The sequence below is a fragment of the Corvus cornix genome, chromosome 12 (assembly GCF_000738735.6).
Source record: "Corvus cornix cornix isolate S_Up_H32 chromosome 12, ASM73873v5, whole genome shotgun sequence".
Classification (NCBI taxonomy): domain Eukaryota; kingdom Metazoa; phylum Chordata; class Aves; order Passeriformes; family Corvidae; genus Corvus; species Corvus cornix.
In genome coordinates, this window is record NC_046342.1 from 17,223,264 (window position 1) to 17,235,770 (window position 12,507).

Here is a 12,507-nt window from a genome sequence, read left to right on the forward strand (position 1 = left end):
GCTGAGAATAAACAATGAGAAAACACGGCTGAACTTTCTAGTGTCTTCCTATTAGATGGGTTCAGCTGGAATCAGCATCACCCCCAACCCTGTCTGGAAAAAGGCTCCATACAAATACCAAGCAATCAGTCATCGTAAGGGGAAAACAGCAAAAAAGCCTCGCTGTGTCTGCTGACAGGAGGAGCAAAGACAAGCAACACTTAGGCACGTAAATATTCAAGGAACAGCTGAGGGAAAGGCAGGCAGAAAGACCTGACATTTCCCTCTCCTTGTAACAACTACAAAAGCCACAAGGGCATCCAGGTATTACAAAATGCAGCCAGTCTCCCTCTTCCTTCCAGATTCTGCTGGTTCTCCAGATCTGTTTGTTTTGGATTTTTTTTTAGCCTAGTCAGTTTGTGAATCACATGTGAAGTTTCACAGCTCTGCTGTCTTTATAGCAAGTAGACTCAGGTTTACCTTTAAACAACCAAGTAGGGCTGTAGGAATCCATCCAGCCTGCTGCCAGGCAAGACACCAGCCTGAAGCTGAACACCTACATCTTGGAGGGATCCACAAACCCACGAGTGCAGCACTGCATCATCTTCATACAAGGACAGCCAGCAGCAGGGGCAACTGCAGCTCCAGCATTGGAGGTGGCCCTTGGCTCACGTGTCTCCAAGGCAAGGAATTTCCAGAGCAGTCACCTGAAATCCCAGCAAAGGGGTGACTGGGCAGGCTCTGAGGGAGACAACACCGACATGGAAGTCTTTTGCTGGCTCCATCCAAGTCTTTGCCTTCACATTCAAGCATCAAGGTGATGAAGATGAGGCCGTCGCCTCCTCTCCCTGCAGCTCGTACACTTTGCCCCTGCAGCGGCTCTGGCACCTTTGGCTGGTCACAGCTGAGGAAAGGGACTGTACGCTCTTCAAGGCAAGGACTGTTCCTCTGCTCAGTCCTCAGCGTGCCAAACAAGTGCTTCTCGGGTCTGTAGAACAACCACTACCTTTCCTGTTTCTTCTTATTCTTGGCACAAAGGCACCTGAATTGCTTCCAACTGAGGTTAAAAGCATTCAAGCGTCTGTTTGCACATGGGGATTTCTAAAGCAACCTCTATTTGTAATACACACTTCCCCCAGCGTACATAAAAGTATCCAAATGCCTTTTCGTTTAGGAACTGCCCTCCCATTCCCAGGAAAAAGATTCTGTCCCCTTGGCATTTTATCCACTGCTTTGTTTTCAAACTTCAACTTCATATTTGAAGAGTTACATCACACATCTCCTATCTCGGGTGGCGGAGGGGAAAAAGAACTAGAAAGAGCACAGTAATTCACATCACCTTGTTTCCTAGGCAGAGGACCAAAACACTGCTTGCAAAATACCAGTATTTTCATGCTATAAAAATACAATTAGACTCTCAATTACATTTTATTAAATTTACTCCTGGGACTTCGTTAGCACAAGACAGGCAAAGGAACTCCCAGGGGCTCTCACTAAACCCTCTGCAGTAAGCCTCACCATTCCTGCAGCTACAGAAAGGGAAAAAACTATTATTTCCAGGGACCTGAAACCCAAATTCTGCAGACACATCTGCCACAAAGTCTCCCCATGTCGTGAGTCCCAGGGAACAAACAGGATTTACTCGCTTGACTGAGGTTTTCCATGGGCACAACCTGTATTTGCAGAAGTGGGTGCTCAGGAATGAGCTGTACACACTGAGGAGCTGCTCCAAAAACAGGACTCTCCACCTTTTCTGAATACTGGCATCTCCCAAAAAAGAGAGCTTTCAGATTTAATTAAATTTTACTATTTTATTTGTGAAAAAACTACAAGCAGAATTCATAAATAGACATTTCTATTTAAAGCAGGAAAATGATAAAGTGGCTTCTAATAACAGTCGTGCACATGCCAGTAACAGGAATATATTAACATCTTTTATTTGCTAGACAAAGAGCAGTGTCCAATATAAATTTCCCAAAAACATTTAAGACCTGTGAATTTCTGACCAGTTCACAAAACCACCATTGACACTTTAGCATGAAGATTAAAACAAACCTAACAGGACTGTCAGCTCTAAAGACTTTACAGAGCGGAAAAACTTTCAGAAGCGTTATACAAGCTGTCTTTCTGGGCAAATGAAAAATAGAGCTCGTATAATACATTAACATAAAAATCCACAAGATAAGATTATGTTTTGACATACTTAAACAAGCATTCTATATTTGTCTCCAACAAACAAAGCTAAGGAAATAATGTAACCATCTTTACACAGTAAATTAAGGTTACAAGTCATACACAAGAACAGAACTGCTTGCGCATTAAAAACTGTTCAGCTCCATTGTCATACTCTAAATGTTGGCTCTTAAAACCATTCGGTTACATACAAGCAAAGGTTATTATATAATAGTCAGCAATTAATAAATTTTCAATAATTTAAGTTTATGGTAGAGCTTAAAAAAGTAGACTGAGAATGATCTTGGTAAGGCAGGTGAAAACATCTCAGTGGAAATAAACTCACAGAAGCTGCTGCCAAATTTTCGATCTGTCCAATTTGAAGCAAAGTTCCAATTCAAATAAATAGCCTGGTGGTGTAAAACGCTGTCACCTTTCCTTTGCAGAACTACGTCAACTGAGCGAGTCAGGCAAGCTGTGTCGGTGTCTGTGTGTGTGTGTGTGTCTGTGTAAGAGTCGAAACTTCGCCATCGTAACACTGTGCTTCACTTACCTGCGTTCTGTGCCACTGAACACCGTGAATCTGGTCCTTCCCTACACTAGTGTTTGCTTGGTTTGGTTCTGGAACACCTTTCCCACCAAGGGCGGGCTGGCCTCCGGCCACGGCGTGGAGGGAACCCTGCCCGCGGTGCCGCAGGGACGCTGATTGCGGAAATTAAGTGTGAAAGCAAACGCTGTCCTTCAAACCCACAACGCAACAGCTACGGATGAGGCTGGGGGGTTCAATGCTTAGCTAGCACTTCCTAACTGAATGCAGAATTACAGGTCACTTGTTCCAAAGAAATTTTCCCATTTGTTTATAGCAAGCTACTTCATCGAGGAGGCACGCCAAAGGGACAGATGTTACCGACTGTACCACGAGTAGCTGGGTACGGCGTTAAAGCTTTTTAACTGATCGACAGGTCTAGTTTCACTTGAAAAAGAAGCAATTTCCTGGTACACACAATGCTTTTTTTTTTTTTTCTTTTTTTGCACAAATTCCCAGATCCAACAAAGAAGGTGAGCACGTGGTTTGACTTGAAGCACCAGATTGAGCCCTGCTGAGGCCAGCAGGACCTGCCACTCACTCACCCTCCTGGCTGGATCATGGCCGAGATGCACGCAAGCCTAATTGATAATGGATCATTTATAAAGCAGTGCAAAATATACAAGTTCAGGGGCATCTTCAAAAAATCTCTCTTAAAAAATTATTCCAATACATTTCAGTAAAATAAATAAATATGGCTGACCAGTTTACCCTCCCTGAGACCCTTAAAGGAATAGTAAAAACTGGAAAAGGAATGTCTTTGCAATATCCCACTAATGTTAAAATGTGGATTGAGATATTCATAGTATTTAAAACTATGTATAATAAATTGTCTTGATGCTCATAGGAAGCATCTGTTTTCCTTTGGTTCTTTAATACTTTTAAAAATGCTTACAAAAGACAGGCTATACTGCAAATATAAGCAGAATTAAGTTGGGGTGCCCACGTTAACATATTCAGAATAAAACCACTGCTGCCAAGGCACTGCCACTGCACGTGCCTTCAAGCAGGGGCTCTACCAGATCCCTTACTCACACATTTCTGTCACCAGTGTGAAAGGAACCTATGTCTGCTACTCAAAACCACACTGATTTTAAAAGAAATCTTAAATCAGTTGCCTCCACAAAGAGAAATTTCTCTTGCCAAGCAAATAATTCACAATATAACAAGCAGGCACAAAGTTGTCAAAATGTGGCCCTCTTTCATCATGCCCAAAAGTTATGCAGTTGATGTCAGATGAAGCCACAGCCTCTGTGCCTGAAATTACTGCAAAGCACCCTGGGGCCACTAAATAAAGATGAAAAGCCAAAGAGGTTTGGGGTTTGTTTTGCTTTTTAAAAAAAGTTTGTTTCACCTCTTCAGCTGAGTGTTTTAGCAGGATAATGCATGGAAGGTAAACTGTAAAGCAACACTAAGAGGTCAGGAAAAGAAATTATAGTCTGGAGAACTTTAGAGTAAGAATGAAGGAGATGCTGGTCATGAGCATGAGCCACACGTCGCTCACTTGCCAGCATGAAAACTTTTCCCTACTTTTGCTCCCACAGCAGGAGATTCAGAAGTGTCCAAATGCTGACAAGCCCATCACTGGACAAGATGCTGTTCAGAAACCACTCCTGGGATACAGATGGACTTCACGGATAAGAGCCACCCCAACAGCATGGATGGGACAGACGGAACAGGGCTGACAAGCACCAACCCACACATGGCTAGAGCGAGCACCAGCTCGGTTCCTGAACTCAGGATTGCCCCCAGGCTCCCTGCTGCCTTCAACCCACAGCAACCACTCCAGTTCTAGCTACCTCGGGCACTGAGGCTGCTGGCTGGAATTCATTAACAAGACCAACACGTGTGGGACTGGCTGTGCATGACACAGCCGTGCTCACGTTCCGGAACACACGGATCCGTGGTGTAACAGCAGCAGTCTGGTTGGGAATGCGTCCGCTCCAGCTGGGCATGGAGCTGCACATCACCAACCTGAGCAACCCCAGGAGAAACACCAGCTACCTGGAGCAATCCTCTCTCATCTCAGAGCCCAAGCTGTAACAATCAAAACCGTGTCCAGTGCACCTTAGCCATTGCTTAGGGAAGAAATGGGGAAGGAACAATAGAGAGAACAGGTCCCATCCAGGTTCAAACCTTCAGGAACACTTTTCACCTAAGACCAGTTCCATTTCAGTTTCAGTACTTTCACAGAAGGGGACTGTCCCAGATCTTGAACTGTTCAATTAATTTGTTTTATCACTTCACAGTGTTTCAAGCACCAGCGTTTCCATGTATTGGTTTCAAATAACCCTTTATATATATTTATTTATATATATATTTATATATAATTTATATCAAAACTGATAGTACACAGTATAACTGGAAGAAGAACTGAACTTAAAAAGGATATGTTGAAAGAGGATGGAGTTTGTGAATGCAATAAATAAAGCCCCCTTCCCACCCCACCCGCTCCCTACCCCAAAACAAAAAGTTGTCATGTTCATGGAAAATTGTGCACAGCAGATATTATAAAAAAGTAGATTCAGGAGCACATCCAATTATAAATGATTGTTAGGAAAATCATATAAAACAATGGAATACATAAAAGTGTCAAGAGTAATCGCTAGGGTGAGAAATTCCTTGGTGGCCAGGTGCCCACGGCAAGCAGAAATCATCCTGGTTGCATCAGTAAGAGGTCGATGTCCAAGAAAGTGTGTTCAAGCACAGAAGAGGCTCTCCAGGATTTGAACAGCGTGGGCAGGTGGAGTGTTTGAATTTCATACCCTGATTCATAGTTTCCACAACTCCATGTGCAATTTTTCAGAAAGATTCGTCGTTGACTGCCGACATGTCCCCCTTGGGCGTGGAGGAACGGGACGAGCCCTTGTCTGTGCTCTCAGAGCCCGAGCTGCTCTGATTCTGTTGTTCTGATCCTGCACTGGAGGTCACTGTAGAAGACGACGTGGATGAAGAGCGAGTCTTTTCTTTAAAGTCTGTGATAATTACTGTGACATTTCCCACTGTGACTGCCAGCTGCTGTGCGGTACTTCTGTCCACATTTTTCAGTCTGGGTCTAAAATGAATGAGAAGACATTTATTAAAAGGATAAAAATAAATGAAAAAGGGACAGTTTATTAGGAAAAGCATTTGAAAACAAACTCGGTGTGACTTGCACCCCTCGCTTGCGCAGATGGCAGTGGCTGGGAGGAGAACCCAGGCAGGCAGTGAGTGCTGCAGAGCAGAGGATGAAGGTGTGACCTGCTCCCTGTACCAGCCAGGCTCCCTGTGCCTCTGAGGGCTGCAGAGCACACTCAGCCCCAGAGAACAACCTGTCTCACAGAGCTCTGCACAGGGAGTCTCTTGCAGGCTTCTCCCTAATCCAACCCTGCCAGAAAGGAGGACACCACAGCAGAGCCAAGCGGAGAGAAGCCAGACAGAGGGAAGGATCTCCTCCCCAAGGGGCAGATGAAAGAGTTCTCTTATCTAAATTCACCATCTCATCATGTGCCCTGATGTTATGAGACAAGGCTGTGACTCTGCAATACAAAACCACATGAAAGCATTCGGCCACGGCTCTTTCATTCCCATGTTGGAACTCTGCAGCTGCAAACAACACAGGCACTGGGACAACTTGGCTTCTCTTTCAGCTGCTTTGAGCTTATACAAATCAGATGCCCAATCAGCCTATGGATAAAATAGCTCAAAATGCTCCCTCTGGAATCGAGGCTATTGTAAATAAAATCCAGAATGTACAACGGTATTTTTTGCAGCCAGAGCTTTTGGTTAGGGGAGAAAAGAAAAGGGGGAAAAAAAATACAAACCACCCGAAAAGAACCCACTGGTATTTATTACTCAGGATTATCCTGGTAATTTGCATGCTGTGCTATCATTCAATTAGTAATGTAGCTAATAAGGGTCGAAGCTCTAGGAAGCTGACATTCAAGCACATTTCACAGGCTGGTCCAAAGCTCTGCTTCAACAAGCCTTGGACACTCCTCCAGCTACCAGCAAATTCCAAGTCAGCTGCAGCGACTGCTGTAATTTACAGCTTTTGCTCCTAATTAAGGGTCAGGCTTAAGCAGCAGAATATTCCCAATAGGGAAATTAAAAAGGAGAGTCTTTATACATCAGTGAAAAGTAGCTTGCTGAGAGCTGCCTTATTGAGAGGGATGGAGGGAAGGTTAGTTTACTTTGGGATCAAGCTCCAGCTTTTAAACCACTCTGCCTTTTCTCCTCCTCACTTGCAGCACACAAGGCTAGTGCAGTAAAACAGAAAAGGACGGAATTAAGCTCATTTTCTATCCCCCATGAACACTCAATGGCTTGCAGTGGTAAGTTAACAAGGAGAAAGTCCTTAAGTAGCAGTTATCCAAGTGGTATTCCAGAACCAGGCAGAACAGAAAAACGCATTGAGGACAGATGTGCAGCTTTCAAAATAGAACAATTGTATTTCTGCAAACTTCCTCACCAAAAATGAAGTTACCGCACCAAAAATAGTATTTTCTTATCTAATCTAGGAGGCTGCTGCAATTTTAACAAGTACCACAGGAAAAGCATTTTTAATAGACAGAAAATACAAACAAAAACCAAAACACTGCTGTACTAGGCTAACACTCAGTAAAACTCCTACTTGCAGCAGCCCCTTTGCTCCGGGATCAGCCTTTCCAAGCCCGGAGCCGTGCTCTGGATTGCCGGGGCAGGGAGACGCGCCCACGCTGCACAGACACACGCACAGGAGCTGCCAAGCTGCACACGTAACCACGGGTGAGATGAGATGATGCCACCTCGATTGTGGCTTACAAGAAAGGCCAGCTGGCTCAGCAGGTTTTGGGGTTTCCGCCGGCGCTCCGGTACCGTCTCGGCAGATCCCCCGCACGGCCACCGGCGTTCCCGGAAGCGTAGTACGAGGACGTATTTTCCTCCCTGAGCCCCGAGTTCCTCTAGGAAACCCAGTCCTTCCTGTAATTTGCCTTGGTCATTTGTTTCCTCTTGTACTCAGAAAGAGCCAAAATGCTGGCCCAGATACCGGAACAGAGCCTGCTGCCTCCACCTTCCTACAGGGTTTGACGTGAACTCTGGCTATTGCTTGTTAAAAGGCAGCTCTCAGAGCTGTAATTAGTTTTAAAAGAGAAAGAAAAAATGGAACTGCCCATGCATCTTTAAATGCCATGACAAAGTAACATGGAAGGGCTGTGGGAAGCAGGGCTGAGGTGCAGGATTTCCCCACAGCCCCACTCAGAAACATTCACATTGTCAGTTTCAGAACTGAGCCTTCTGACCATTTCTCCACGAGGCTTTCAGGGTTTCCCCTGTATACAGAGCTGATTAAACACAGATGGAAAACACCAATCTCTTCAATACATGCATACCATTTTTGCTTCTTATAGAAGGCAAAGGGATTGGCCCACTCATGTTATTTTGCAAAATTAAACACCCTGATGCTTCATGTTTATAGCGAAAAAGGTTTATGGCCAAATAAGTGAAGTGTTTCAAAACATTCAATCTGAAAGTACACAGGAAGGCATGGAATAAACCAAGATATTTTGTCAGCAACAGGCATGGTATCCAAGAAGTTTAAACAGGATTTCTTACAAACCCAGAGAGCCCTAGAAGACAATTTACAAAAAAAACCCAAAACAACTGTTAAGCAATCTGGGCATGAAAAAACCTTGTAATTCTGTAAAAATCAGAAAAAGACTCTTGACAGCACTCCTGAGAACACTGAATTGCCAGAAAAGTTCCATGCAACGAAACACTTAAAAAGACAGTTTAAGTAGTAAAGGAGATGAGGTATCCTTTAAAAATATCCAGCTAGACCTGATACTATTAAGGCTTAATTAGGCCTGACAAAAGCTTGCCACGAAACACGGACTAAAAGACTTTGCAGTAGACAGAGTGACTCCTTTAATGAGTAAAAACAATTATTTGATGTAATCTCTCAATTAAATATTATGTCATTAGTCAAGTGCCTCAAGTCTCCTGCCTCCTAAGTCTCAAAATAAGCACAATTTGAAGAAGAACAGGACAAGAAAAGAGTAACTGCAATAAAGCTGCCTCTCTGTAATCAAATCAGGAATGGACACTTCACTCTTTGGGGGCTGAGGAAGAGTTAACAGCAGTCCCTGGAAACAGCTCAGCCTTGTAGCACAGCAGATTTCACACTGCCCTCATTACATTCCAGTGGGTTACTGTGCAAATCATATTCCCTCTTACTAAAGATTTTCATGCTATTATTTAAAAACTTCCAAGAACAGAGTTTTCTGCAGTCACACCTTGCCAACTTGAATGCCAACTGAAGTGCCAACCATATTTCCCATGTGCTTTACATGTGTTTGCAGCTAATACTGCCTCAGTTCACGTGACTTCACTACAAAACACTTATTACAGCACATTTTAAAGAGAGACACAATTCTTATACAGCCCACACAGGCAAAGCACCCAGTTCAGTTCTGCCTCTTGTAGCTCTCAAGTTCAATAATATAAAAACTGTTTTGTGATGCTGAATTTTTGATTTAAATGGAAGAACAGTATAGGCAAGACTAGGAATAAACCTCTCTCCATACGCTCATTTCAAACTTTGACAAATACCAAACCAGCCATTTGTGCTTTTTGTTGATACCAAGATCCCAGCAAATCTGTTCATGTATACTTAGCTCCTGTATACTTGGAAAATTATCTTGACAATTACAGTGACTCAATTACGGATAAGGAAGTAAAAAAGTAACCTTTGTTACTGCTATCGAGCAATGATAAGAATTTGATATGATTGCTGGTTAATGTTTTTCCCCCACTGCGTTTACAGCCAACAGCATTACTACCCAACTGACAATACAATTATTTTAGCAGACAAATGAAAACTGAATGGACAACAGAATTAATATTTCCAAAGCCTGAATCTGTCCTCACTAGCAGTGTTCAAGAGATCATACATCAAAAAAAGAAGTGTTTGCTTTTTAACACAGTTCTCAGATACCACAGGCTGAGCTTCAGTCTAGAATTACCTTGAAGTGTGATTTGAGTCGCTGGTCTTTGTTGTAGTATTCCCAGACTGTATGCTGTTTGCTTCACTAGGAGGATCTTTCACAATATCTGACTTTGGTCTGTGAGAATTGGAGGGAAGAGGGAGATTACGATGTTGGTTTAACTGCACAATTAACCAATGCACAGCGCTACTGAAATCACATCCCATTTAATAGTGCATCCTTCACACTTACTTAGTCTTCTTGTTAGTGTTCTTCTTTGTAACACTTGGACTAATTTCCTTCTCTTTGTCAGGTTTTTCTTTGTCTTGTTTTTCCACTTTCTCCTTCTTCTCCTTCTTCGGTGGTGGTGGGGTTGCATATTGCTGAGCAACTTGTTGTGCCACCAACTGAGAGTTTATTCTAGGTTTTCTATAATGACAAGGAAAAGAGAGATCTATAGTCAGTTTAACAGAGTAAAAATAACTACACTGAGAGCAGTATGAAGATTTATTTCAGCAACCAGGGAAGAACACTCCACTTAAAGAACCAAATGGATGTCCTTACTTGATGTGAAGTACTACTGCTGTAAACCAAACAAGACAGAAACGTTAAAAGAAAGAAATACTCTGAACTGCTGTTTCATCAGGTTTTAACATTTAACATTCTTAAGTATAATGCTCCCTTTCTTCATCTATGTCATGAAATCACGGCCAATATTTTGGGGGGACAATAGTGAAAAAGCAGCTTCCAAGAAGCTGCCAGCCATGCACTGTGGCTACATTTTAAGAAGCAAAACAGAATGTGACAAAAAAGTTTCCTGATAACCATCAGCCTCCTTCATATCTCTCAATTTAATTTCTCAAATGAGCTTCTGGTTCAGCAGCAGCAAACCTTGCACAAATAACAAAGAACAAGAGAGGTAACTGAGCTGACTTTGTCCCGTGGGCCAGGCCCGAAGCCGGCTGGCAGGAGCACAGGAGACAAGTGGGCATTCACACTTGCACTGGGAACGGCCGTGCCAGCCTCCGTCACACCATCCTCACACCATTGTCTGCAGTCCCCAGTGTGCTCAGACAAGAACCACGTGCAAACTGCCCTTCAAATGCTGCTTCCACTGCAAGTTATGGCTTACATAGAGAGGAGCTTCACATGTAACCAATACCTTGGTTATTGATCCTCAGATATCCCACAGGAATTGGTACCTCTGTCTCTCCTGCATTCCTCATCCAAACTCTAATGCCCTCTCTTGACAGCTAGAAAACTTCCCCCCCAGCATATCACAAAGCAATTTATACTCTGAATACTCTGACTATTCATGATCAATTTGATCCCTTCAACTTGCTAGAAAGATCTATGCTCCCTGCATCCACACAGCTTGTGAGAGAGGAACAAAAACAGGTAATCAGCTCCATTACTCATCCATAATAAACCAAATACTAATCACAACAGTTACTCAGGCTTGTCCAGAGCTGTTAAATTGTTCATAAATACAACTCAAATTTTGTACGTAGATCAGACTACAACAGATTGTCAGTGAAAGCTGCACCCAAATACCATCAGCTCTACAGCTGGCACACAGAACCCCAGGGGTTTGTGCTGCAGAGCTCTGTACCTGTACCCAGCTTTTATTACAAACATCTAGAGAGATTTCAAGCACCTACTTAGTGGTTTGATGTGTTGAAAACAAGTATAAAACATTAATTGCTCACACGTAACATTTACACTGAGAGATGATACACACAATGGAACACACAGAGAATTTCTACTCCCTGTCATGGGAAAATCCAAATAGCTGCTAAGACTCTCTTGGTACTGGTTTCCTGTATAATGGTACCAAGATATTCTTGCTGAAGCCAGATATGCCCAAGTATCTCATTTCTCTTCCACAGATTATTATAAAGTCTATGCAACAGGTTGTAATCAGGCCCCTGAGCCCCTGACCCATCTCAACACCTGGCATTTGGACTTCTTACCCAACAAAGAAACTAACTCAGTTGATGCTACAATCTGCACATACATCTGAGTGAACAATGATCTGGTCTTCAGCCTTAAATGACTGTGATACTGAAACGTTTTGTAGATCAGACCAAGCAGTTACCTGTTGCACAGAACAGTGAAGATATTAGTATCCTTGAAATCCAGTACACAGCAATTTCTGTCTGTATGACTGAGAATAAACACGTAAAAAGAAATGGTTTGGTTACATGGAAAAGATTTTCAGATTGATGCAACCACACTAAAAGCTGACAACAGTAACTTGTGTCAAGCAACCTGCTCCCCGCCTACTGAAAAAAAGATAAAATGGCAAGAAATCTTCAAAGAGAGGGCAGATACCATCTCCCTGCATGATTATACATGATTAACCCCACTGCTTGAAGCTGCCACTTCTGCCCAGACTTAGTTATTTGCTGTTTACACAACCAGCTAAGTCAGAAACCCGAGCCATTCATGGGAAATCCCATTTCATGAATCTGAGTTTTTCCCACTTTGCACAACTCTGATGTGCTGCTAGTGATGTGATTTCCAAGCCTTGTGCCTAACCTGTGCAGCTGCCCTTCCTGCTGCAGGAGTGTTGCACTGCTTGAACAGAGATACAAATTTTAAAATGAGAACTAAAATAAAAACCAAACCCACATAGATACGTCCCACCGTATTTCCCTAGAGAAGGCTGGAATGGCAAAAGGACCAGCCTTAAAGCACTCCTGAGGAGACGCTGCCCTGTGCTCTTCTCATCCGTGGCTGTGACAGCACACTGCATTTATTTTTATCAGTTTCTGGCCAGCCATGCACCTAACCAGCACAACTTCTCCAAAATCCATATTTACA

General features: G+C 43.1%; 1 protein-coding gene across 1 annotated transcript in view; it reads right to left on the reverse strand.

Annotated features, from left to right (window-relative positions):
- Positions 1 to 1,775: 1,775 nt before the first annotated feature.
- The window catches only part of LOC104683374 (RING1 and YY1 binding protein), a 42,705-nt gene continuing 31,973 nt past the window's right edge, over positions 1,776 to 12,507 (reverse strand). The window contains exons 3-5 of the mRNA XM_039559122.1: positions 9,934 to 10,110; positions 9,721 to 9,819; positions 1,776 to 5,792 (exon numbers count right to left, since the gene is read on the reverse strand). Coding sequence (XP_039415056.1) covers positions 5,540 to 5,792; positions 9,721 to 9,819; positions 9,934 to 10,110 — 529 coding nt within the window. The 3' untranslated portion in view covers positions 1,776 to 5,539. The remainder of the gene's footprint in view (positions 5,793 to 9,720; positions 9,820 to 9,933; positions 10,111 to 12,507) is intronic.